This window comes from Melitaea cinxia, chromosome 3 (genome assembly GCF_905220565.1).
Source record: "Melitaea cinxia chromosome 3, ilMelCinx1.1, whole genome shotgun sequence".
Lineage (NCBI taxonomy): Eukaryota > Metazoa > Arthropoda > Insecta > Lepidoptera > Nymphalidae > Melitaea > Melitaea cinxia.
The window spans coordinates 18,679,741-18,704,621 of record NC_059396.1 but is presented as its reverse complement, the minus strand read 5'-3'; the positions used below and the strand labels follow the sequence as shown (position 1 = coordinate 18,704,621).

Below are 24,881 nucleotides of genomic sequence, written 5' to 3'. Positions count from 1 at the left end.
AATTGGTTACTTAAAAAGATATTTGCAATTATGCTGTTATTAATTTATTTATTTATTTATTTTAGTTTAAATATCTATAGGGCATGATTTTCATCAGTGATAAGATGAAACTGCATCTCTATTTTTATCCTGGACTAGTACAAACGATGTAACAGGTATTTAGAGTTCCGCAGCGTATGCGATTAGCGGATTTGTATGGAGTTTTTACAACCACCTCCGTTTCGTATATTTTTTATGAACTGCTACAACACATTGGTTTTTTTTCAGTATAGTATTTCTAATCATGAATTATACTGGTTCTGTAGCAAGACGTTTTCGATATGTCGATCTATATTATGTAACGCGTTCAAGCAGCACAATAATTACGATTAGGCGGAACTGTATCAAGTTAGAATGGATTATTTAGTTAGCTTTACTGAATTGAGTAGTTACAGAGTATAAATGCAATGCTATTTCGATCAAGACAGTCTTTACGTGTTGAGTCGTGAAGATCTCTAACGAGCTGTTACAACGTGGCGACTCCCGCGGATCTGTATCAAGCTGCTACGAGTACAACGGACACGACCCTCTGTCGAGTGGTTACAACATGGCGAGTCGACTAAGGCGCTCTCTGTCCAGTTACAACACGGCGGTCTGCTGGGCGCTTAGGGCGCGTGCGGCTCGGAGGCGGCTGGGGCGGCGGGGGCGGGCGGCGCGGCGGGGGCGGGCGAGGCGCTGTGGGCGGGCGGCACGAGCGCCACGAGGCGCGCCAGCACCAGCGCCAGCAGGCGGTCGGCGGGGTCGAGCGCGCCGCGCTGCAGCCACTTGGGGATGGTGGTGCGCGCGTGGCTGAAGCCCAGCTTCTGCAGGATGTAGTCCACGCCGTACGGCTCGATGGACTTGCCGGCCCACGACAGCAGTCTGCGAGCGAACCACATATTTACTATATATTTTTTTGTGAAAATTACTTGAACTGAACATAAAAGTGTGACACTACCTCCACTATCAACACGACACATCTCCGGGGATTCTATTTTACTCACTACAAAAATACAAGTCTACCACAGAGCGGTATTATTTGAAGCCGTATAGATTGAAGTACTGTCCTATTTAGGAGACTTCAAATTTAGATCGAGACATTAACAAACGAATAATCGAGTTTTTTTGTATAACTCAAAGATATGTCATGTGTCCTCAGCGCTACAGTAGAAACGCTACCGACATTAGACACGTGTGTGGTGTCATATCGTAAAGGCAAGAGCCGTACCGCACAGTGGGCTCCAGGTGCCAGGTGAGGCAGCGGTAGTCACGGTAGTCCTGCGGCGGCGCCAGCTCCACCGTGGCGGCGCTGCTCGCACCGCTTGCGCGGCCCGGCATCTGGGGCGAATGGGGATAAATATTAATATACGACTATTCTATGTTATACTTTATACAAAATATGTATACTTTTGTATTACATATTTTGTCATTTATTTACGACAGCCAGTAAGCTGGGTAACATAGATAATCCTTCAAAATCATTAAAACAGTTACTAATAAAAATATAAATTTTATATTTTTTTCTCTTTAAAAACTTTGTCGTAAAATATTTGTATCTTAAGTGCGTAATACGTATTTTTGCAGTGTGAAAAAATATTAAGTAAGTCTAAAATGTAATTTATTCGACTTACAAATCGTTCCTTCTCCTTGATGTAGGAGGAGATGAGATCGTGCAGGAACAGGAAGGCCTCCGCGTCCACCGACACGAAGATGTGGTCCTCGAACTCCGTGATGAAGCTGCACTCTACTATTGGCTTTTCATCTGGAAACAAATAAAAATGATGATATTATAACTTATTCTTTTTATTTTATTTCAATGTAAAAACCCCAACATATGAATAACTAAATAATACGATAACATTAATAATTTAATATATGTCGTTTTATATCAAAAAGGATTTGATGATATCAAAAAGTTGAAACAGTCTTCGACTAATCAGATTAATAACGCACGCGAGTACGCGGCGCGTGTCCACGCGCCCCGGCACGCGTCAACGTGCGCGCGCACGTGTCGTCACGTGTCGTGTGGTGTTGTGTGGTATCGTGTGGTGTCGTGTGGTGTCGTGTGGTGTCGTGTGGTGTCGTGTGGTGTCGTGTGGTGTCGTGTGGTGTCGTGTGGTGTCGTGTGGTGTCGTGTGGTGTCGTGTGGTGTCGTGTGGTGTCGTGTGGTGTCGTGTGGTGTCGTGTGGTGTCGCGTGGTGTCGCGTGGTGTCGTGTGGTGTGCGCGGGACCGACCGTGCTCGGTGGGCGGGCGCGCGGCCTGCAGGTGGCTGGTGCGCAGGTGCAGCTGCAGCGCGGGCAGCGCGAAGATCACCTCGCGCGCGTGCCGCTCCGCCGCCTTGGCGCCGCCGCCCGCGCTGCCGGTGCTGCCCGTCGTGCCCGTGCTCTCGCGCTCCAGCGACGGGAACTGGTCGATGGCTGGCACGCCGACATCAAATAATTACTTTCTGGATTACAGCTATTGTACCTTTACATTAGTTATCGTAAAATATGTTTGTTATCGTTTTCTTACAACGCAGGTAGTAAATATTGATCTCACTCGAGGCCGTCATTCGGAAACGTATGAAGAGAATTTTACTTTTCTCTTACGGAAAACTTCATTTTTCGTTCCGGCCGCGAGCGGCGACCAGTGGCGGACTCACCGTCGATCTCGCTGTCGGCGAAGGCGTAGTGGAACCACTCGTGCAGCGTCTTGAACTGCGGCGGGAACAGCACGGTGCGCGACATGCGGCACACCGTGGCCAGCGACTGGTGGCCCGCGCCGCCCGCCGCGCCGCCCGCGCCCAGGCTGGCCGTCAGCGACTGCACGCACAGCGTGCTCGGGCCTGCGGACACACGCGCACTGACTGCCGGCCGCTGCCGACCGCTGCCGACCGCTGCCGGCCAGGCGAGTCGCCCCCGAGTAGGAGAACTCTTCCCCCTTTTTTTAATCCTCCATAAAATGAAAATCATCCCATAACTTCAATTTTAATTTACATTTAATGAAATTTATCACTTTTGTTGGTTCGAATTCGAAACCAAACATTGCATAAATATAATAATGTACAAAAACAAGCGCTAATTTAAGTCCACGCAGCCTTACCATCGTCTTTATCGATCTGCTGCGCTTCAGTGGCGAAACTGATGCAGGGGTCCTTGAGGCTGAAGAGCGCCCACGACTTGGCCTTCAGACTGTTTCCGTGGAAGCACGCCAGCGAGATGTTGGAGCCCTGCAGCTCCAGCGTGCCGCCCAGCACTGTACCTGAGCAACCAACGCACAAACTCACTTAAAGTTATTGTTTTTAGTTTTCAATTATGTATTGTAAAATATAATTATAAAATGGTAGGCACAATGCTTCCGTACTTCCTAATAGCCTAAAATGTGTAGGTAAAGTGTAGCCATAATGTAATAATGTTACAAATTATTAAAAAAAATGTATTTTAAAAACTATTGACAAATGTATAAAAAAATTTAACTTTATTGTTATAGCTGAGTTTTCGTGTCCACTTTATTGCATATACTGTGTACACATGACACTAATAGACGTTGAGATGTGTCGCGAATGTAGACCGTAGTGAACGTAGACCGACCTTCCGCCTGCGGCGCGCCGCACACCAGCCGCAGCACGCGCTGCCAGTGCCGGTGGTGCCGCAGCTCGCCCGCCCCCGCGCCTGCACCTGCACCTGCACCTGCACCTGCACCTGCACTCGCACCTGCACTCGCGCCTGCACTCGCTGCTGGAAAATAGTTTATTTACTATTTGTAACAGATATTAATGTATGGGAGATGCTGACTAATCACTTTTTTCTTTTTTTTCTCCCCTATTATAAAAAAAGGCTTGAAATGAAATTTAATACATTATATTATAGCGTATTGGTAAAAATCGTTTAAAAATTATTTATGAAACTCCTCAAGGTGCGTTTCCTCATTGATGAGAATGAGATGAAATAAAAATTAATTTAAAAAAAAAATGAATGACTCAGATTTTTATTTGTTATCAATGACGATGAATCTGAAGGATTCAAAAGGTTTACGATTCGGTGAATATAAAAGCAAACGATAGGCAGTGCAAAAAGATAGTGAATCGATAATTTGTAAAGAGTTGACGAGAGGCAGATCAGAAAGGCGACACGGGCGGCAGCAGCAATACGGCGGCCGGTGGATACTCACGGTCGCGGCGGTCGCGGGCGCGCGGCGCGGGCGCGTGCGCGGAGTGCAGCGAGGAGAAGACGCGCTTGCCCGACTTGAACTGCTGCGTGAAGAACTCCTCCAGCTTGAGCTGCATCTTGAGCAGCTCGGGCGTGGTGCTGCGGCTCAGCAGCAGCTGCAGCTGGTGCCACGCCAGCGAGCCGTGCGCCAGCACGCTGGGCGGGCGCGGGCGCGCGGCGCGGCGCCAGCGGTCGGCCAGGCGCGCGTGGGCCCGCGACAGGCGCGCCAGCAGCGCGGGCGCGCCCATGTAGTCCAGGCGCAGCTCCAGCGCGGCCAGGCGCAGCGCGGCGCAGTGCGCGGGCGGCTCCTGCTGCAGCAGCGCGTGCAGGCGCGCGCCGGCCAGCGCGAAGGAGCCGCCCACGATGCCGCCGCGCGCCTCCAGCGCCGCGCCGCCCAGCGCCAGGCGGCCCGCCACCGAGCGCCGCCGCGCGCTGCCGATGCTTAGCCGACCGCGCGCGCCCAGCGACCGGGACTGCCAGCTGGGGGAGGGGGGGGCGACCGTCTTTACTGGCGCTCTCACTGCCGACACGCTTTAATCGACGATTCAAAAGTACCTTTGCAGTCTACTCAAATAAAATTACTTTTATTTTGATTTTAACTTTTCGATCGACTAATTCACCGATAAATTCAATATAAAAAAAAAAAACTAAAGAATTTCCAATCCATTTTTACACGTACAGCGACAATAAATGTCGACACCGACCTGACGTTCCCCATGACGTTGCCCATGTTCATGTGCACGTTGAGTCTTTCGAAATTGACAGCGAACAGCACCAGCGTCTCCCACGCTGCACCCTCCGACTCGTTCTCTATAACATTTCAATAGGGAATCATAATGGCAGCAACAGCGATCAAGTCTAGGGAGGTACAGGGTTTTCCAATCCGAATACTTTCCGATAGCAGATCGGTCCTGCAAGCCCTACAGAGCGACATTATGACATCAGGGCTAATATACGAGTGCCATCGAGCTCTGACGAAGGTAAGTGAAACGAACACCATTACCCTTCAATGGATAAAGGGACACAGTGGATCGCGAGGCAATGACGCGGCCGACCGACTGGCGAGGAATGGATCGGAGATGAGGGTCCACGGACCCGAACCCATTCTGCCTCTGCCATTCGGATGGCTGCGCAGCCAGCTGCGACACAACACCAAGGTAATGCACCAAGAATATTGGACAAACCTAACTACCTGCAGGCAGACCAAGGAAGCTCTTCCGACGATCAACCCAGGATTGTCCCGCAAACTTCGCGGTTATGGAAGAGCCCAGCTCCGACTACTGGTCGGGGCGCTTACGGGACATGCCTTGCTTAACAAGCACTTACACAATCTAGGTGTTACAGACAGCCCCCTGTGCAGAGCGTGCCTGGAGGCAGAGGAAACGGCCTCACATATCCTGCTGGAATGCGGTGGTGTGGCGAACTACAGGGCACTACACCTTGGGACACCGAGGTTGCTCCAGGAAGTCGTCGGCAACGTGAAGGGTCTGCTAGGCTTCCTCAAGGAGCTTGGCTGGCACGAATAGTGCCCACCAGCCGATCACGCAAAAAAGGCGCATCAAGACGTCGAGTTGCGGAAAATAGCCCGTGTCAACAACAACAACAACAAACAACATTTCAATACACATCATAGAATATCATCATCATATATTTTTTACGTTTACACAATAAACTCTATTGATTAAAATTCCTTATTACAATTCTTACTGTAATGTGTAGAGTACAAATGTGAGTGAAAGACGCCATGTGAGGAAAGTCGATGAGTCGCAGACTTACCTTTAGGCTTCTGAGATTCGTTTATTTTCGTTTTTTCTCGAGTTGGTAACACCGGAGACACTGGAGCGTTGTTACTTGATGATCTGCAATAGGAAAAAAAATATTAAATTGTGATCTTTCAAAATTACCACACACATAACGAGGTGGAGTTTCTCATGCATGGATTTATCAGGATTGCAGCAACTGCCCCGAGGAACGAAAGGACAGAGGACCATTGATTATTAATTCCAAAGTACAAGGAACTTTTTTTTTCGGACAAATACGCCAATGATTTTATTTAAAGGTTAAAATATTTTTTATACATATTGAATATTTCTTAAAATCTTAATAGCCTCTCAATCATAGAGATCCAGGCTGTAGTACCTCTTCCCTAATTTTAATACTGAGGACTTTAGTCAAGTAAATAAGTGTCTTCAACTTCAACTTTTAAATATACCCTTAAACAGACACATATCCTATGTCATTGTTCCCTCTCCTATACACTCACGAAATTAATTTTTAAGTTCCAAGCAGTTAGGCATACCCTTCATTCGGACGCGGCACGCTGACATCCCCCAGGAACAGTCGGCGCACAATACTGCGACGGTACCAGGCCTTGGGGAAGGCCAGGATCTCGCTCAGTCGCCGCATGTCGTACTTGAACCACGCCGAACCCACGTCCACGATCGCTGCATATAAGTACTTATATATCTACTGCAGAAGTTATAACCAAGAAGAACTTTGGTGTCATTGTGTGCCGAATAACTCAAAAATGTCAATATTTAAGTTATTTAAGTTAAGTGTTTATAGATATAAAGCACATAACTCATATTTAATTTCTTTCTCAAGTTCAGTTTTTTTCTTTCAAAAGTACTGGAAATATTTTCAAACGGCGATTTCAGCTAACAATGGAAATAAAAAAAAATTTACTTCAGTTCAGCACACAAACCAGAGACTAGATGAGTCAATAAATCTATCTGGCCAATCTACTTACTATCACTGTACTTACTTGAAAACCTAACTGTAGCTTTGGACTGATCCTGGTCTGTCTGGAAATCTAGCTTTCTGAAGCGGGACAGATGGAACTTGACGAACTCCACGTTGACGGAGAGCGAGTCCTTGCGCTCCGTGTCAGCTAGCGGTGACCACTGCGCTTCTTTCAGGCTGGACTTTTTGCCACCATACGGATGGAAAATATACACGGAGAAATCTGCTAGACATCCTGTTACGCTGAGACCACCCATGGCGATCGCTGGCTCTGCCATCTCCCTATTAGGGTAAATTGGGTCAGTTGTTGCGCAATTATTTGGAGATATAGATTAGTGTCTATGTAATTCTTTTATACACAAATTTTGAGAATTGGGTATCAATTTAAATAGAAACAAGAACTAGAAAAATTAATAAAGCAAGATGAAAATGATTACACTTTACGTATATGTTTTTAATACATTGATTTGAGAGCAGTAGAGGCGATTTCAATCCAGCAGATGTTCGTCATCTAAAGACGATACTTGCGATTAATTTTTTATAAGAAACTTAGACTCAAAGAGAACTTAGACGACTCGCAATCCATACTTATAATTCAAACTGTTCCGCTAGCAACACAGACAACATAACACAGTTCCAGTGCCATGAGACGCAGTGCGGAGGGCAGGCACTCACTCGTCGCCGGCGCGCTTGGAGCTGAAGACGATCTGCAGGCTGGGCAGCTGCAGCAGGCACTCCACGCGCGAGGCGGGCAGGCAGCTGAAGCGGAAGGCGGACGGCCGCGTGTGGAAGTGCACGATGACGTCCACCGGGAACGACGCGTACACGTACTGCCCGTACGTGCCCTCCGCCTCGCCCTCCGCGCCCGCCGCGCCCGCCGCGCTCTCTGCGGACCGTGCGCGTCAGTACCGCTCGGGGGGGGGACAACACATTGGGTTCCCCACAATAATTACGCTTGCACAGGACAATTTGAATGTCTTTGTATTAGAAAAATAAATAAATTAACGCTTCACCCCCCTTCGAACCCTAGTAGAATTTTTTCCTGTGTCAAGGATCCGGGAACACAATAAACAAGCACAAACGCCCGGACCACGACAAACATACTATCCGTATAGTACAATATAAATGTCTGTTGTGAGCGGAGATTAAACCCGCGACCCCCAGCGCAACAGCCTGTGCTGTGACCGCTAGCCCAACGAATCGTCAAAAAAAATCCTGTGAAAAACATTCAGGCCAACTAATATCGAAAATGATATTACGGAAATAAAATAAGAATTCCTCGTTTATTTATCTCATTAGTAAAATCGTGCGTCGGTGGTCTAGCAATAACAGAAATGAAGATGTGCCGTCAGCACATTACATGTATTTGCAGCGCTCAGTTGGAATGAGACACTCGAATGAGATACTCGCACGCATATTAAATATAATATAGTTCAGTTGTTCGTATTTATTATTTTCATCATATACCACTGAGCCGCTAAAGTTCAAGAGACAACAAACAATTTTCATAAGCTTAGATCCCAATTGCGGAGGTTAGCGCGATAGTCAGTTGCCATCGAAGCGGCACTTCGTCGTAAATGACAAATCGATTTTATAAATTATTATTATAGCAATCAATCCGCCGCGTTGGCGCAACGGTCACAGACATAGATTGTGCCTGTTGCGCTGGCGGTTGCGGGTTCGATCCTCACTCATGACAAACATTTCTATTGGCCGTACAGGTGTTTGCCGTGGTCTGTGTGTTTACGCAGTTCTTGTGGGTCTCCCCATCGTGCCTCGGAGAGCACGTGAAGCCGTCGGTCCCGGCTGTTATCATGTACACCTGATAGTGATCGTTATTCATAGTAGGGAATATATCCACCAACCCGCATTGGAGCAGCGTGGTGGATTAAGCTCTGATCCTTCTTCTATATGGGGAAAGAGTAGTAGGATATTACAGGCTGAAGCGATAGCAATCAATATTTTCAATCAGTACTTTTTGAAGTAACACAATCAATACATACGCAATAATCACGCTTCTTTCCCGTAGGGCTAGGCAGAGACCACTTCTTTCCAATTGCTACGATCCTTACACACTTCTTTCGCTTCGTCCACTTTCATTATTCCCTTCATAATTGCTTTTCGGTTTAGGGTACTCTTGACCTGGCCTTTTTCAAGACGGCCCCTATTTGGTCTCGGAACGTCCGTCTAGGTCTACCCTTTCCAACCCTTGCATTTACACTCGCCTTATTCCATTTACACTTTCGTCAATCGTTCCGTCACTCATTTTCTCGACATGGCCAAACCATCTGAGCATACCTTTCTCAATTTTTATCACTACATCTTCTTTCAGACCACAACGTTTCCTTATCTCACTATTTCTTATCCTGTCACTCAGTTTAACTCATATCATACTTAACATTTTTGAATATCATATCAAAAATTGACCGCTCCAGCGGGATTCGAACCCGCGTTCCATAGCTTAATTGGCTAGAGCGCCGACACGGTCAGTCGGAGACGCGGGTTCGAATCCCGCTGGAGCGGTCAATTTTTGATATGATATTCAAAAATGTTTAGAATTCCTAATTGTGGGTAACACAAAAATAAAATCGTACATATCATATCATACTTCTTAACGCTCTCATCTCAACTGCATTTATTCTGCTTTCATGTTTCTTCCGCCATACCCAACTTTCACTTCCGTACATGAGAGTCGGAACCAACATCCCCTCATGCACAGCCAAACGAGCCTTGTAAGACACCTTCCGACTGCTCATAAAGGAGTGCAAAGCTCCATTCACCCTGTTTCCTATATTCAGTCTTCTTTCAATATCATTCTCACGCTTTCCATCTCTTGTAAACTTTGAACCCAGATACACAAACTCATTCATCTGAGCGATTTGTTCATTTCCAATCACGATATTGCAGTCTGTTACTGCCTCATCTCTTTCAAACACCATCACTTTCGTCTTCTTTACATTCATCTTCATTCCCTTTCTTACAAAAGCTCCACTCATAGCAGTTACCATCTCCTGCAACTCCTCGGCCGAAGACGCAAGTAATACTTGGTCATCAGCATAGAGAAGACATTTGACGAGTAGCTCATTCATTTTCAACCCACTTTCACTATCTTTTAAATCTGTCAAACAATTGTCCATGAACAGATTAAACAGACACGGTGACGCTACACGTCCCTGTCTAACACCTTTTTCGATATTAAGCCATTCAGTGTATGCCCCGTTTATCCTCACACAAGCACTAGAATCCCTATAAAGAGATTGCAATGCTCGTATGAGGACACTGCTCACACCATTCACGGACAATGATGATCACAATTCATTCCTCATCACTCTATCTCCACGGACGCGCAATAGACTTTTTTATTTTTAGCCAAACATTTTTCGGCTATGCACCGCAAAGAAAAGACCTGATCCGTACATCCCATTCCCTTTCTAAATCCCGCTTGTGCATCCCATACTTTTTCGTCTGTTTCATTCAAAACCCTGAGAGGGTTCAACAAACACTTTTGCAATCAACACTTTTGCATACAATTTACCGACGACGCTGAGGAGGCTTATACCGCGGTAATTTATGCATTCCTACCGTGACCCTTTTCCGTTGTATAATGGGACGATTACGGCTTTGTACCAGTCTCCCGGTACTTGCCCATTTCGCCAGCACAAATTGAAAAGGCGTTACAGCTGGCTAGCCACTATGCCATGTCCAGCTTTCAGCATTTCGACGGTAATCGTGTCATACCCTGCAACCATACCTAATCTCATACTTTTCAACGGAGAAAGATGGAAAGTGCCGTATGTTGTACCTGCACTTCCCTCTCTTTCGAACAAGAGCATTACCTCGACACATTCAACCATTCGAGAGAAAAGAATCACACAACTCCCTGACAGCCTCGGCTGGTTTGGGGGACTCCCGACCAGTATGCGGTGTAGGGACCATGAACTGTGGTGTCACATCCCTTCCTCTTAGTTTCGTTCACGCACAGGATATCTATACATCGTTCATCCACCATCTGACATACTTCATCTACCTTGCCATCCATTCCTCCTCTTACATTCAACGTAGCGAAGCGGCTCTCCGTGGGCCACTTTTCGCCCCCGCGAGAAACGAGACGTGATGGGTGGCGAACCACATCGCCGATCAAATTTCAAATTCAATTGAATGTTAGTAAATTTGTATTTTTTGATTCGATTAAAATATTTTTTGACCTACCTGGCGTTGGAGGGGTAAAGGCCTTCGTGGGTATCGGTTCGAGCGTTTGCTCCAGGAATTCCAAGATATGTGGGCTGATGATTGTCTCTTCGGGTATGCTCTGCAGTGTAATCCACGCGAATAGTGCTGCTTTCTTATTTCCGACTTTCCGAACGTTGGGGTTTAGGGGCATTGTTGGTATCGTTTGCGGCGACACCGATTCCTCGGGGAGAGTCTTTGATTCGTAGTGCACCTTTAGATTTTCGAATTTAGGTTATTTTAGTCAGTCTCGAGAAACAAGTGATTATGAGTCTGTTTAAAAAATAAACCCTTGGAAGTTGAAGAGCACGTCTACCCCAATTCATCAACAACTCAATAATTGAGCAACTAGAGGATATGTCGACAGTCAGACTAATTAGATTTTTTTAAGGTCGGGCACAGCAGGATGTATCCTGCTCAGAATCTGGAGCAGCCCGCCCTCAACCTAACAGAAGATCACAGCTAAATAATACTGCTCTCAAGTAATATTGTGTTCCCGTGGTGATTAAGGCGATCAGAGTTCGTGGGGGAATTAGGGGATGGGGTCGGCAACGCGCTTGCGAGGCTCCTGGAGTTGCAGGCGATTACAGGGCACGGTAATCGCTCGGCACCAGGTGAGCCGCACGCCAGCGCGCCGAGCCAGTCCTACAGCGGCGCGCACCTTGAGCTGCAGGCCGGGCACCTGGAACACGGTGAGGTCGGGCGGCGGCGGCAGGCGCGCGCGCCGCGCGTCCAGCCCGCCCGACGACGAGCGGCCCACGCGCGCGCGCGCGCTGCTGCCGCTGCTGCCGCTGGAAGTCGCACAGGGCTCGGGTAGTTTAGCCAGCAACGGGCAGGTTTTTTTATTTTTGTTCCGTTACATCCGTGTAGGTGTTCATTTAATATCGTATCCCCAATCTTGTCCCCAATGTTGAAATGTCATCATAAAATCTTTTGTAAAACTACTTACATTTTCATTTCTTCTTCTCGAGAGGATTCCTTAGTGTGTAGCACGCACTTTCCGCTGTTGATGTGCACCTTGACGTCCAGCTCGAAGTCGATATTGGGCTCGGCAGTCTTTGCTTTGCTCTGCTTGCTTTCCGGTTGATTCGGTCCAGGTCCGTCCGGTGGCGTGCTGCGTAAAAAAAATAGATTTTTTACTTTTTATTTTTTATTCTTTTACTTTTAAGTCTCATAAATGTTAATCACTCAATTTTTTAAGTTTATGCCCTTGGAAATTGTGTGTAATTATACACAATCAGCTTCACTTGGATCCATGACGCGCACGCGCGTAGTAGACACGCGCACTACTACACACGCACCTGTGCCTGTGCTCGTGCTCGCGCTCGTGCGGCGGCCAGGGCGCCGGCAGCGAGCTCTGCCGCTGCACTCCGCCCGAGAACGTGACGCGCACTACTACACACGCACCTGTGCCTGTGCTCGTGCTCGCGCTCGTGCGGCGGCCAGGGCGCCGGCAGCGAGCTCTGCCGCTGCACTCCGCCCGAGAACGTGACGCGCACTACTACACACGCACCTGTGCCTGTGCTCGTGCTCGCGCTCGTGCGGCGGCCAGGGCGCCGGCAGCGAGCTCTGCCGCTGCACTCCGCCCGAGAACGTGACGCGCACTACTACACACGCACCTGTGCCTGTGCTCGTGCTCGCGCTCGTGCGGCGGCCAGGGCGCCGGCAGCGAGCTCTGCCGCTGCACTCCGCCCGAGAACGTGACGCGCACTACTACACACGCACCTGTGCCTGTGCTCGTGCTCGCGCTCGTGCGGCGGCCAGGGCGCCGGCAGCGAGCTCTGCCGCTGCACTCCGCCCGAGAACGTGACGCGCACTACTACACACGCACCTGTGCCTGTGCTCGTGCTCGCGCTCGTGCGGCGGCCAGGGCGCCGGCAGCGAGCTCTGCCGCTGCACTCCGCCCGAGAACGTGACGCGCACTACTACACACGCACCTGTGCCTGTGCTCGTGCTCGCGCTCGTGCGGCGGCCAGGGCGCCGGCAGCGAGCTCTGCCGCTGCACTCCGCCCGAGAACGTGACGCGCACTACTACACACGCACCTGTGCCTGTGCTCGTGCTCGCGCTCGTGCGGCGGCCAGGGCGCCGGCAGCGAGCTCTGCCGCTGCACTCCGCCCGAGAACGTGACGCGCACTACTACACACGCACCTGTGCCTGTGCTCGTGCTCGCGCTCGTGCGGCGGCCAGGGCGCCGGCAGCGAGCTCTGCCGCTGCACTCCGCCCGAGAACGTGACGCGCACTACTACACACGCACCTGTGCCTGTGCTCGTGCTCGCGCTCGTGCGGCGGCCAGGGCGCCGGCAGCGAGCTCTGCCGCTGCACTCCGCCCGAGAACGTGACGCGCACTACTACACACGCACCTGTGCCTGTGCTCGTGCTCGCGCTCGTGCGGCGGCCAGGGCGCCGGCAGCGAGCTCTGCCGCTGCACTCCGCCCGAGAACGTGACGCGCACTACTACACACGCACCTGTGCCTGTGCTCGTGCTCGCGCTCGTGCGGCGGCCAGGGCGCCGGCAGCGAGCTCTGCCGCTGCACTCCGCCCGAGAACGTGACGCGCACTACTACACACGCACCTGTGCCTGTGCTCGTGCTCGCGCTCGTGCGGCGGCCAGGGCGCCGGCAGCGAGCTCTGCCGCTGCACTCCGCCCGAGAACGTGACGCGCACTACTACACACGCACCTGTGCCTGTGCTCGTGCTCGCGCTCGTGCGGCGGCCAGGGCGCCGGCAGCGAGCTCTGCCGCTGCACTCCGCCCGAGAACGTGACGCGCACTACTACACACGCACCTGTGCCTGTGCTCGTGCTCGCGCTCGTGCGGCGGCCAGGGCGCCGGCAGCGAGCTCTGCCGCTGCACTCCGCCCGAGAACGTGACGCGCACTACTACACACGCACCTGTGCCTGTGCTCGTGCTCGCGCTCGTGCGGCGGCCAGGGCGCCGGCAGCGAGCTCTGCCGCTGCACTCCGCCCGAGAACGTGACGCGCACTACTACACACGCACCTGTGCCTGTGCTCGTGCTCGCGCTCGTGCGGCGGCCAGGGCGCCGGCAGCGAGCTCTGCCGCTGCACTCCGCCCGAGAACGTGACGCGCACTACTACACACGCACCTGTGCCTGTGCTCGTGCTCGCGCTCGTGCGGCGGCCAGGGCGCCGGCAGCGAGCTCTGCCGCTGCACTCCGCCCGAGAACGTGACGCGCACTACTACACACGCACCTGTGCCTGTGCTCGTGCTCGCGCTCGTGCGGCGGCCAGGGCGCCGGCAGCGAGCTCTGCCGCTGCACTCCGCCCGAGAACGTGACGCGCACTACTACACACGCACCTGTGCCTGTGCTCGTGCTCGCGCTCGTGCGGCGGCCAGGGCGCCGGCAGCGAGCTCTGCCGCTGCACTCCGCCCGAGAACGTGACGCGCACTACTACACACGCACCTGTGCCTGTGCTCGTGCTCGCGCTCGTGCGGCGGCCAGGGCGCCGGCAGCGAGCTCTGCCGCTGCACTCCGCCCGAGAACGTGACGCGCACTACTACACACGCACCTGTGCCTGTGCTCGTGCTCGCGCTCGTGCGGCGGCCAGGGCGCCGGCAGCGAGCTCTGCCGCTGCACTCCGCCCGAGAACGTGACGCGCACTACTACACACGCACCTGTGCCTGTGCTCGTGCTCGCGCTCGTGCGGCGGCCAGGGCGCCGGCAGCGAGCTCTGCCGCTGCACTCCGCCCGAGAACGTGACGCGCACTACTACACACGCACCTGTGCCTGTGCTCGTGCTCGCGCTCGTGCGGCGGCCAGGGCGCCGGCAGCGAGCTCTGCCGCTGCACTCCGCCCGAGAACGTGACGCGCACTACTACACACGCACCTGTGCCTGTGCTCGTGCTCGCGCTCGTGCGGCGGCCAGGGCGCCGGCAGCGAGCTCTGCCGCTGCACTCCGCCCGAGAACGTGACGCGCACTACTACACACGCACCTGTGCCTGTGCTCGTGCTCGCGCTCGTGCGGCGGCCAGGGCGCCGGCAGCGAGCTCTGCCGCTGCACTCCGCCCGAGAACGTGACGCGCACTACTACACACGCACCTGTGCCTGTGCTCGTGCTCGCGCTCGTGCGGCGGCCAGGGCGCCGGCAGCGAGCTCTGCCGCTGCACTCCGCCCGAGAACGTGACGCGCACTACTACACACGCACCTGTGCCTGTGCTCGTGCTCGCGCTCGTGCGGCGGCCAGGGCGCCGGCAGCGAGCTCTGCCGCTGCACTCCGCCCGAGAACGTGACGCGCACTACTACACACGCACCTGTGCCTGTGCTCGTGCTCGCGCTCGTGCGGCGGCCAGGGCGCCGGCAGCGAGCTCTGCCGCTGCACTCCGCCCGAGAACGTGACGCGCACTACTACACACGCACCTGTGCCTGTGCTCGTGCTCGCGCTCGTGCGGCGGCCAGGGCGCCGGCAGCGAGCTCTGCCGCTGCACTCCGCCCGAGAACGTGACGCGCACTACTACACACGCACCTGTGCCTGTGCTCGTGCTCGCGCTCGTGCGGCGGCCAGGGCGCCGGCAGCGAGCTCTGCCGCTGCACTCCGCCCGAGAACGTGACGCGCACTACTACACACGCACCTGTGCCTGTGCTCGTGCTCGCGCTCGTGCGGCGGCCAGGGCGCCGGCAGCGAGCTCTGCCGCTGCACTCCGCCCGAGAACGTGACGCGCACTACTACACACGCACCTGTGCCTGTGCTCGTGCTCGCGCTCGTGCGGCGGCCAGGGCGCCGGCAGCGAGCTCTGCCGCTGCACTCCGCCCGAGAACGTGACGCGCACTACTACACACGCACCTGTGCCTGTGCTCGTGCTCGCGCTCGTGCGGCGGCCAGGGCGCCGGCAGCGAGCTCTGCCGCTGCACTCCGCCCGAGAACGTGACGCGCACTACTACACACGCACCTGTGCCTGTGCTCGTGCTCGCGCTCGTGCGGCGGCCAGGGCGCCGGCAGCGAGCTCTGCCGCTGCACTCCGCCCGAGAACGTGACGCGCGCGCCGGGACGGGCCTCGCCGCGCGCCGCCCGCAGGGACGACGACCGCGAGGGGCCCGCACCTGCACACCACACACCATACGCGTCAATACCGACGTCGCCGCGCCTTCTGGCCGAATATTGTTACATCTATAGTTACAAAATAAAAGTCTCGAATCGGAATCTCGCTAAATCGATTACCAGTCTCATATGTGAAATTTATATCTAATTAAAATGTCAATTTATTTGGTAAGATTGGGGATTGAACATCTCGTTACAACTCATGAGACCGAACCGTATACAAAGCTATCGACAAATTCGACAAGCGTCCAAGTAATGTGGGCGAGTAGCGCGGGGCCAGGGGGCCGGGGGGTTACCGGCGAGCGGCTCGCTGTCGGCGGAGCTCCAGGAGGCGCCCTCGATGATGTCGGCGAGGCGCGAGTCGTCGTCCGCCAGCAGCAGCGTCTCGCCCGACTCGCCCACCTCGCCCGCCATGCCCAGCGCGCCCAGCGGCTCCGACACTCTGCGCGATACGATAATCTCTCAAAACATTCCGATTGTTTTTTTAAATAATTTAAATAATATACCGTTCGTTAGTAAGCAGAACACGGGGGTCAAAACGCATAGCTGGTTTAAAAGTTTCAAGCGGAGGAGGAACGTTTGAAGGACAGGAAAGAGGCGGGGACTTCGACATGGTGCGGTGGACGGATAATTAGCTATAGTAGTAAGATAAAACAAAAGATGCAAACGGTCTCTGGTCCCAAGGGAAAGAATCAGTGGACACTGACTGGTCGAAGGGCGCGAGGCCGGGCGGCGCCGCGGCCACGAAGGAGCGGCTGCGATTAGAGCCCAGGCCCAGCTTGCCCTTCGTGATGGAGCTGGCGCGCACGCTCTGGCGCCGCAGCTTCTGGAGCATGTCCCTGTGAGTGGAGCGGTCTTCGTTAGTGCATTTAACTTAGGAGGCTAAGCGCATACGAACTGCGCTATTGCGTCGACTTTTTAAAGTTTTAATTTAGGTTTTTTTTTTTATATACAATTAAAATACATCCACGGGCTTTTAAAACCCATGTCCTTTTTCATTCGTAAAACTCGCTATTTTTTATCAAGTAGGCGTTATTCAACAACATCATTGCTTAACTTAGATAGACTATCTTAACAGAGACGTGAGTCCACCGGCCGGTTCTTATTCTAACGTATGAGAAACAATTTTTTTTTTTTTTTTGTTTTGTAACTATTCTATTTATTTATTCACTATTTATAAAATTATCTGTATGTGTTTTTTTTTAGTTAAAATTATTTTATATAATCAGGAATAAGATTCATTTAAGTTTTTATATAAAGTATATTATACCTCTTTTATAGCAGCAATGATATCGTTTGTTTATAAAAAAATTGTAGTGTTTTTAAGTTTTTTTGTTTTTTTAATACATTTATACTTTCATAATATTTTAAGTCGGTAGGCAATTTGTTATATATTAATTTTAGTGTTGCAAGCAGCAAAAAATAATAATAAGGGAGACTCATTTCTTCGAAGAAACATCACTAACTCTTTTTACAATTATGTTGTTTACCCAGACATGGTATTAAGTTAAATCACATCATCATCATCATCATCACAGCAGCCTTTCGCAGTCCACTACTGGACATAGGCCTCCACAAGTTCACGCCAAAAATGGCGTGAACTCATGTGTTCTGCCCATAGTCGCCACGCTGGGCAGGCGGGTTGGTGACCGCAAGGCTAAGTTTGTCGCACCGAAGACGCTGCTGCCCGTCTTCGGCCTGTGTATTTCAAAGCCAGGAGTTGGATGGTTATCCCGCCATCGGTCGGCTTTTTAAGTGCCAAGGTAGTAGTGGAACTGTGTTATCCCTTAGTCGCCTCTTACGACACCCACGGGAAGAGAGGGGGTGGCTATATTCTTCGATGCCGTAACCACACAGCATAAGTTAAGTTACTTAAGTTAAATGCAATAAAATAAAAAATTGTTTATTACTTCCTCACAAATGATCATTAGAAATCGACTTACAGTTACAAAATGCACAAACCCAAATTAATCGTTCTAACTGTATATGTAATGCAGAGTCCACAGCGAAATAGAAATAAAAAATGACCAATCGATGACTTCTAAATGAGCTCTAAATAAAGATATGATAGCGCGGGGCACTCACCTGCGGAAGTCCTTGAAGACGAGCGCCTCCAGGTCGTGCAGGCGCCGCAGCTCGTACTCCACGGTGCTGTGGCTGGCGCCCAGCGCGCGCAGGTCGTTGATGATCTTGGCCTGCTCCGTCATCTCCTTCTCGATCAGCTTCGACCGCTTCTTGGCGTCGATGCTCGTGTCGAACACGAACGCCGGCAAGTGGTCGGTGTACTTTCGACGGAAGACTATGCTTTCCTGTTTAAAATAATAATTATGTAAGTTTTCCATCAGTATAACAAGTTGATTTTATAGAAGTAATGGTACCCATACCTGAGAGTCCTTGCTGTTATCCGCTTCATCATCTAAATCACTTTCATCGTCCATTTTTAAAGTATCTTCCTCTTCGAAACCTATAATTTTACGACATAAGCTTTAAACATATATTTCACCTATACATTTTATAGTTATAAATATTGCCAAATTACCGGTCAACATGGTGAGCGTGTGTCCGAGCGCAGATAACTGCTTGCCGACGTTAACGTCCAAATGTATATCTACACCTTCCATTTGCCATGATACGTTTAAGAACCATTTTGCGTTTTCTAAAAATAAAGAAAAATCTTTTAAATAGTTCTATTAAAAACGTTCTATGATCGCCAAGATACTTCGCATCAACGATTGTAAAATCTTTATACTGTTACTGATCCGACAAAATCTCCAACCTTTAGAAACACCGTATAAGAAGATAAATAGTTCTTACAAGTCGGGGCAAGATCAAGACACGATAAAAATATCGCAGTAGTGAAGTCACGTACCATTGTGCTTGGCAGCCGTAGTGCGACTGCAGACCTCGTAGGTGCCTTCGGAGACACTGCACACGTTGATGCAGGCCTCGCCGGGGTCCGGCTTCCAGTCGTCGAGCGAGGCCTCAAAGTCGTCCGCGAACCGCAAACAGAGCCCCACGAAGCGGCCCTTGCTGACCAGCGAGCCCGAGCTGCAGGCCGAGATGCTGGTGCTCTCCAGCGTCACCACCACCGCGCCGCGCCCCTCCAGCTCGTGCGCGCCGCGAGACCACGATGACTACGATACATGGAAACGTTACTTCTAGTTTCATTCTAATGCTGCAATTTACCCAGATTGATGTTTTACAATTGACTATTATACTTCGTAAATCGTTTCGTCAACATTTTTGCAATTTTGTGGTCAGGCGAATGTAACAAACCCAAGACTTGGTTGGGTGTTCTAGTTAAAGGAGGGTTTGTAGCAAAGTCTGTACTAGTCGCTACGGCGATAGATGTCTAGAAGATAAGGACATGGTCTTAAAAGAGAAGTGGAAATGCATTAGGCTACACTAGTGGATTAGGTAATTTTAGTTTTGGAGTTCATTTTGGTTTAAGAAGCAGTTCAAAATTTTATTTAAATCATAATGATTATCATTCATCATAATGATTTGAGTATCACGATTCACGTTAAACTTACCAATGGCGGTTGATTAAGTGGCAAACAGATTCCGATGTCGTCCACGTTAAGTTGTAGGAATAGCGTGCTGAGATGTGGCGTTGAAATATTTGAACTCAATTGTACCTTAGAAAAAACATTTTTAAACATTACTTTAGATGGTTTAATCTAGTGTTTCCCAAAGTGGGCGATAACGCCCCCTTGTGGACACTGCAGTACTAAAGGCAAGAGACCTAGAAAAAAAATGGTGGCGTTGTGTAGAGGCTTGGGGGCGATTTGCCATTTAAGCTATAAGGACTTTCGACTACAACTTGTGAACATCAACTAATATTCATTAAAATATTGCTCAAAGGGGGCACTATAAAATAATTTATTCTCTTAGTGGGCAGTTGACAAAATAAGTTTGGGAAGCCCTGATTTAACCCAATACTTATCTTGTAAGACGACCTAGGAAATGACCTTAAAAACATAAAATTATATAGACAAAATTAAACTTTTTGAAAATACCTTTTCAAAAACTTGCTGCGTAGCTGTAAGTACTTCCTTGTTGAGGCTCATTCGCTTCTCATTCCAGTATTCATAAGCGTTTTTATAATTAAGCCAGACGAGTATCGCCTTGTCCACGGCTACTGGTTGTATGTAGATGAGCGGTCGTTTTAAAGTTATTAAGACTACTTCTTTATCTTCTTCACAGACTATTTCGTCCTGGAATGCGTTACGCATTGCTGAAAAAAAGGATTAAAGTAATTTTTAATTCCATTTTTAGTAAATTTTTCAGTAAATTAAGTTAAATTATAAAATAAATTATACCTATCCTGGTGTTAAAGAAAGCGTATTGTTGGAATTCCGGTTCAGCCTCTTCAAACATCGCGTTCCTGATCAGTTGTCCTAAACTAAGGTTCACATCGACCTGTTTTAAGATGAAAAAAAAACAAATATAACAAAACGGCTTGATAAGATAAGCAATTAGTAAAATTTTTGCATTTTTGGATTCATGATGTTTAAAAAGTGGATATTGGAGTTTAAGATTGGATAAATGAGTATCAATTATGGGTATTCAATATTTGACTAAGTAGACATTTTTTAGAAGAAGAAGAAGAAGAAGAAGGAGAAGGAGAAGAAGGATAAGGAGAAGGAGCAGGAGCAGAAGCAGAAGGAGAAGGAGAAGAAGAAGGAGAAGGAGAAGGAGAAGAAGAAGAAGCAGAAGGAGAAGGAGAAGAAGTTACCTGCGCGCGCGCGAACAGTCGCAGGCCGTGCGGGCCGGCCGGCTGCGGCACGTTCTGCACGCGGTTGGACAGCTGCAGCTCCACGGCGCCGGTCTCCAGCCGCACCGCGGAGTTGCTGGGCGTCGTCGCCGTCAGCTGGATGCGCTGCGAAACATATCAAAATGTTACGGACTATTGTTCTGGCATAAAAACTTATTTTTACTTCAATACATTTCATAGTTGTGATGCATACCTTGATTCTTATCAGAAGCGAGAACAGTATCCTATTGAAGGCAGACGCAGACACCTCTTCTTCATTCCATAGCGGTACAGGTTTTTCACCGCCGTACACTTTTTGGACTACTTCATTCACTTCCTGGAATTACAAAAGTTTTATATTACTATTGTAGAGCAACTAGATTATCGTCTACAGCACTACACTTACAACGATTACGTGTAATGGCAAATGGATGATGGATCAAATGTTTTTTTAATTTCTGCTGAAAAAAAAAATATTTAATTTTAAATTATCATAACTATTATTTTAAATAGATTCTAAGGATTTTGTTGATTACCTTCATAAAAACTTTCTGAACAAATACAAGATGGTTCAGCAAGTCAGTGGAAAGCGTGTGCTCGAACAGCCCAATGTCCGCAGTCGCAGACAGGTAGCGCCCCGCGCGCAACACCACGCCCTCCGGAGCCTCTGCACATGAGTTAGTCGAATTATTTAAGCAGCTGTATTGGCGATAGTAATTTTTTCATAATTATTTTTATATTAAAGCTATAATAAGAATGAAAAAAAAATTCAGTTAGAAATTTGTACAAAACGTTTAGCACCCCTGTAGCAATTGAAAATGAACGAATCACGAAGGGTACATATGTGGCAGTTTTGGCGGCAAGTTGAGACTGATCAATTATTGTACCTCGCCCCAGTCCCTTGCTCGCTACCAACAAAGAGGATTCGTTTTAGCGCAGGTCGAAGGTCAGTGCCACCAGTGCAGAGTGTGCACGTACCGCGGTCGGCGTGCGCGTCGGGCGCGTCGGGCGCGTCGCCGTCGCCGCGCTCCTGCGGGTCGCAGTCCAGCACGCGCGCGCGGCACGACACGGCCGGCAGCGCCACCGACGCCGCCGCCGGGATGTTGGCCTCCGTCACCTGACAACACACGCTTTATCGTTACTTGATGATTTGATGATGACATAAACATTTTTAATTTATTTCATTATTTTAAAATACGTTTTACTAATTAATTATTTTTTTATAGATATCGAGAAATATACTAATGAAATTCAAATGACGGATTTATTTTTAGTAAATCTAAATAAATATCTTATTCAATGCACGCACAGTCGTCTGTTCTTAAGGTAAATAATTTAATGCTTGTGTTATAGGCAACAGTTGACTGCTGTAGCTTATTTTTTTTTTTATAAATATGCATAGAAATAATACATTATACATATAAATAACTATAAATTAATACACCCAGTGCAGGGTGCCTGAGCCTTAGCGAAATGTTTTATGTATAAATGTATTTATGTATAAATGTTAAAATTAGAAAGAACTATAGGTTCAAGAAGTTTATTAGATTTAAATGTTATTAATGTTAAAGAATGTTAATGACCGCATCCGATGATAGACACGGTGAATTATGCACTGAAGTAACATGCACGGCGTTGGCCTAATTTATTCAGTGCGGCGCCATGCATGTGCGATGTTGTTTTGCTGAGCAACACCTAAATGCTCGGTAATTGACCGAACACCCAGACTAAGGTGGGAATCGAATACACAACCCCTCGGCAGAAAGCAGGATGAACGTATCGTAAATACAGATAGAACCAGGAGTATCGGAGGGACCTGCAGCTTGGTGACGAAGCTGAGCGAGTGGTGCGGCAGGTCGACGGTGAAGTTGGCGCGGCCGGCCGTGACGCCGGCGCTGTGCACGCGCTCCATCTTGTACTGCGCCTGCAGCGACGGCAGCAGCGCGGCCGTGACGCTGAGGCTCTGCAGCACGAGGCTGAACTGCAGCTGCAGCGGCGGCGGCAGCGGCGCGGCGGGGCGCGGCGCGCGCGGCGGGCGCGGCGCGGGCGGCGGGCTGCCCGCCTCGTCCTCCGGCGCCGCGCGCGACAGCCGCGACGCCGTGCGCGTCACGCCCAGCTCCTGCGCCGCGCCGACCACTACTTCAGCTTTTATGTTCCTTTATACTTTCGACCGACTTCAAAAAGGAGGATGCTCTCGTTTTTTGTGTGTGTTACTTTAAAACTTTTCACTTTGTACCGATTTTGAAGCCTTTTTTAATCGAAATCCGGTGCTTGCCATGTGATCCCGTTTAAATTATATCCAGATTTGAGGACTAAATTTTGGATAATCTCTAATAAAGTGTATTTAATTCATTATTTTTTTCATTTACCTACGTTATATTACTTGTTGATATAAATTGAAAACAATTATCTTAAAAAATCTAAAAATAATCGTCTCGAACCTGCAGCGTGGACGACAGCTGGCGACTGGAGCGCGTCATGACCCCGTGCAGTGCCACGGGGTGCTGCGGTAAGTCGACGCGCACCCCGCCCACCGCCGCTAGCGCCGTGGCGCCCAGCCGCCCGCCCTCCCACGCGTACAGCGCCTGAGACTTGCCCACGCTCACGCGCACCACCGTCCTGTGATAATAATCATATATGAAAGGGTAATAGTGAACAGAGATTAGGAATCGCAAACTCCAGATGTAAAATAACTTGAAATAATTTTGCTTAAAGATTTAAAAACTATGTTGTACCGTATACAAAATGTTTTTTCATTGTTTATATAAAATAAACTATTTGAATTTGAATAATTATAAATACATTTATATCAGATGTTAATCAATATTACGTATTCATACCTGTACTACTTAAACTACTACTACTTAACTAATTCTAGGGTATTTAAATGAAATTTAAATATGTGGCTTCTAATGAAACCCCCGTGCTAAAGATGTCAGTAGTTAGCAGCAAGAGATTAGTAGATAGATATAGTCTATCCGGCTCGAAGGACCAACAACACAATATAAGAAATTCAAAGTAAAATAATTATTATACAACTACAACACATACTGGTGATTGGGTGCGGCTCCCTCCAACAGCACAATTGCTGTGCGACCCAAATTGCCACTTAGAGACCACTGACGAGCGCGGGACGCCGATAGCGACGCCTGAAGGGACGTTATCTCCGCCTCTAGTTTTAGTCCCGACAATGAAGCCAGCAGGCGCGTTCGATGGATTCTGTATAATATAAACTCACATTAAAATTACGAGTGCTACACAATTCAAAAAATTTGTATTTTCAAATATATTTTTGTAGAAATGAGACAATTCGGTATGGAACTTAATACCTGGCCACTCCAACCACGACAATTCCCATGCCCGTAGCGCTAGACGAAGAATTACTGGCGTTTTGCTCGCGGGAGCTCGGTCGCGCTCGACCGCGATACGCCTCCGGTAATTCCGTCGATACAGAAAACCTATGGAAACAAAATATATTTGGAGCAGAGTTAATACAAACATGCTATACTTATTTTTTTAGCAGTGAGTTCATGTTTTTAAACATAAGTTACAACATTATACAAATGTCAGAAAAAAAAACTCAAGTACAAGATCTAAAATAAATCACAAATATTTCTTAGGGCAATCCACAAAATACGTCACGCGGAAATGTACCTTTTGACTCCTCCACCTCATTCCAACGAGTCAGTGCCCCGTAGTGTTTCTAGTGTGTAGCGTGATAAATATAAAGTCCCTGGGCGCATCGCGGGTGGTGCGTGTACCTGTGCGTGATGGTGTCGGCGTCGGGCATGTTGGCGTACAGGTCGAGCAGCAGGTACACGGTGCGCCAGCAGCGCGGCGCCAGCTGGCCGCGCGGCGGCTCGGGCGCCGGCGCCGACATCGGCGTGTGCGTGTAC

At 49.5% G+C, this 24,881-nt stretch overlaps 1 protein-coding gene and 1 long non-coding RNA gene across 2 annotated transcripts in view; both read right to left on the bottom strand.

Moving 5' to 3' along the window:
* Window positions 1-644: 644 nt before the first annotated feature.
* The window catches only part of LOC123668342 (transmembrane protein KIAA1109 homolog), a 49,341-nt gene continuing 25,104 nt past the window's right edge, over window positions 645-24,881 (bottom strand). Inside the window, 50 exon segments of the mRNA XM_045602086.1 lie at window positions 645-900; window positions 1,247-1,389; window positions 1,650-1,780; window positions 2,224-2,436; window positions 2,661-2,843; window positions 3,101-3,259; window positions 3,589-3,728; window positions 4,135-4,686; window positions 4,911-5,016; window positions 5,914-6,065; window positions 6,506-6,650; window positions 6,971-7,226; window positions 7,581-7,773; window positions 11,109-11,389; window positions 11,837-11,966; window positions 12,125-12,289; window positions 12,477-12,673; window positions 12,795-13,068; window positions 13,113-13,280; window positions 13,325-13,492; window positions 13,537-13,704; window positions 13,749-13,916; window positions 13,961-14,128; window positions 14,173-14,340; window positions 14,385-14,552; window positions 14,597-14,764; window positions 14,809-14,976; window positions 15,021-15,188; window positions 15,233-15,400; window positions 15,445-15,612; window positions 15,657-15,824; window positions 15,869-16,036; window positions 16,081-16,231; window positions 16,526-16,671; window positions 16,937-17,068; window positions 18,315-18,538; window positions 18,614-18,693; window positions 18,769-18,885; window positions 19,099-19,363; window positions 19,763-19,867; window positions 20,249-20,466; window positions 20,552-20,651; window positions 20,968-21,111; window positions 21,200-21,322; window positions 21,522-21,684; window positions 22,035-22,102; window positions 22,802-23,104; window positions 23,427-23,604; window positions 24,037-24,204; window positions 24,315-24,443. Coding sequence (XP_045458042.1) covers window positions 645-900; window positions 1,247-1,389; window positions 1,650-1,780; window positions 2,224-2,436; window positions 2,661-2,843; window positions 3,101-3,259; window positions 3,589-3,728; window positions 4,135-4,686; window positions 4,911-5,016; window positions 5,914-6,065; window positions 6,506-6,650; window positions 6,971-7,226; window positions 7,581-7,773; window positions 11,109-11,389; window positions 11,837-11,966; window positions 12,125-12,289; window positions 12,477-12,673; window positions 12,795-13,068; window positions 13,113-13,280; window positions 13,325-13,492; window positions 13,537-13,704; window positions 13,749-13,916; window positions 13,961-14,128; window positions 14,173-14,340; window positions 14,385-14,552; window positions 14,597-14,764; window positions 14,809-14,976; window positions 15,021-15,188; window positions 15,233-15,400; window positions 15,445-15,612; window positions 15,657-15,824; window positions 15,869-16,036; window positions 16,081-16,231; window positions 16,526-16,671; window positions 16,937-17,068; window positions 18,315-18,538; window positions 18,614-18,693; window positions 18,769-18,885; window positions 19,099-19,363; window positions 19,763-19,867; window positions 20,249-20,466; window positions 20,552-20,651; window positions 20,968-21,111; window positions 21,200-21,322; window positions 21,522-21,684; window positions 22,035-22,102; window positions 22,802-23,104; window positions 23,427-23,604; window positions 24,037-24,204; window positions 24,315-24,443 — 8,842 coding nt within the window.
* Window positions 16,342-16,933, bottom strand: LOC123669646. The gene is made up of 2 exons (XR_006745785.1): window positions 16,898-16,933; window positions 16,342-16,671 (listed from the first exon to the last, which is right to left on the bottom strand). It is a non-coding gene; the product is annotated as an uncharacterized LOC123669646 (long non-coding RNA).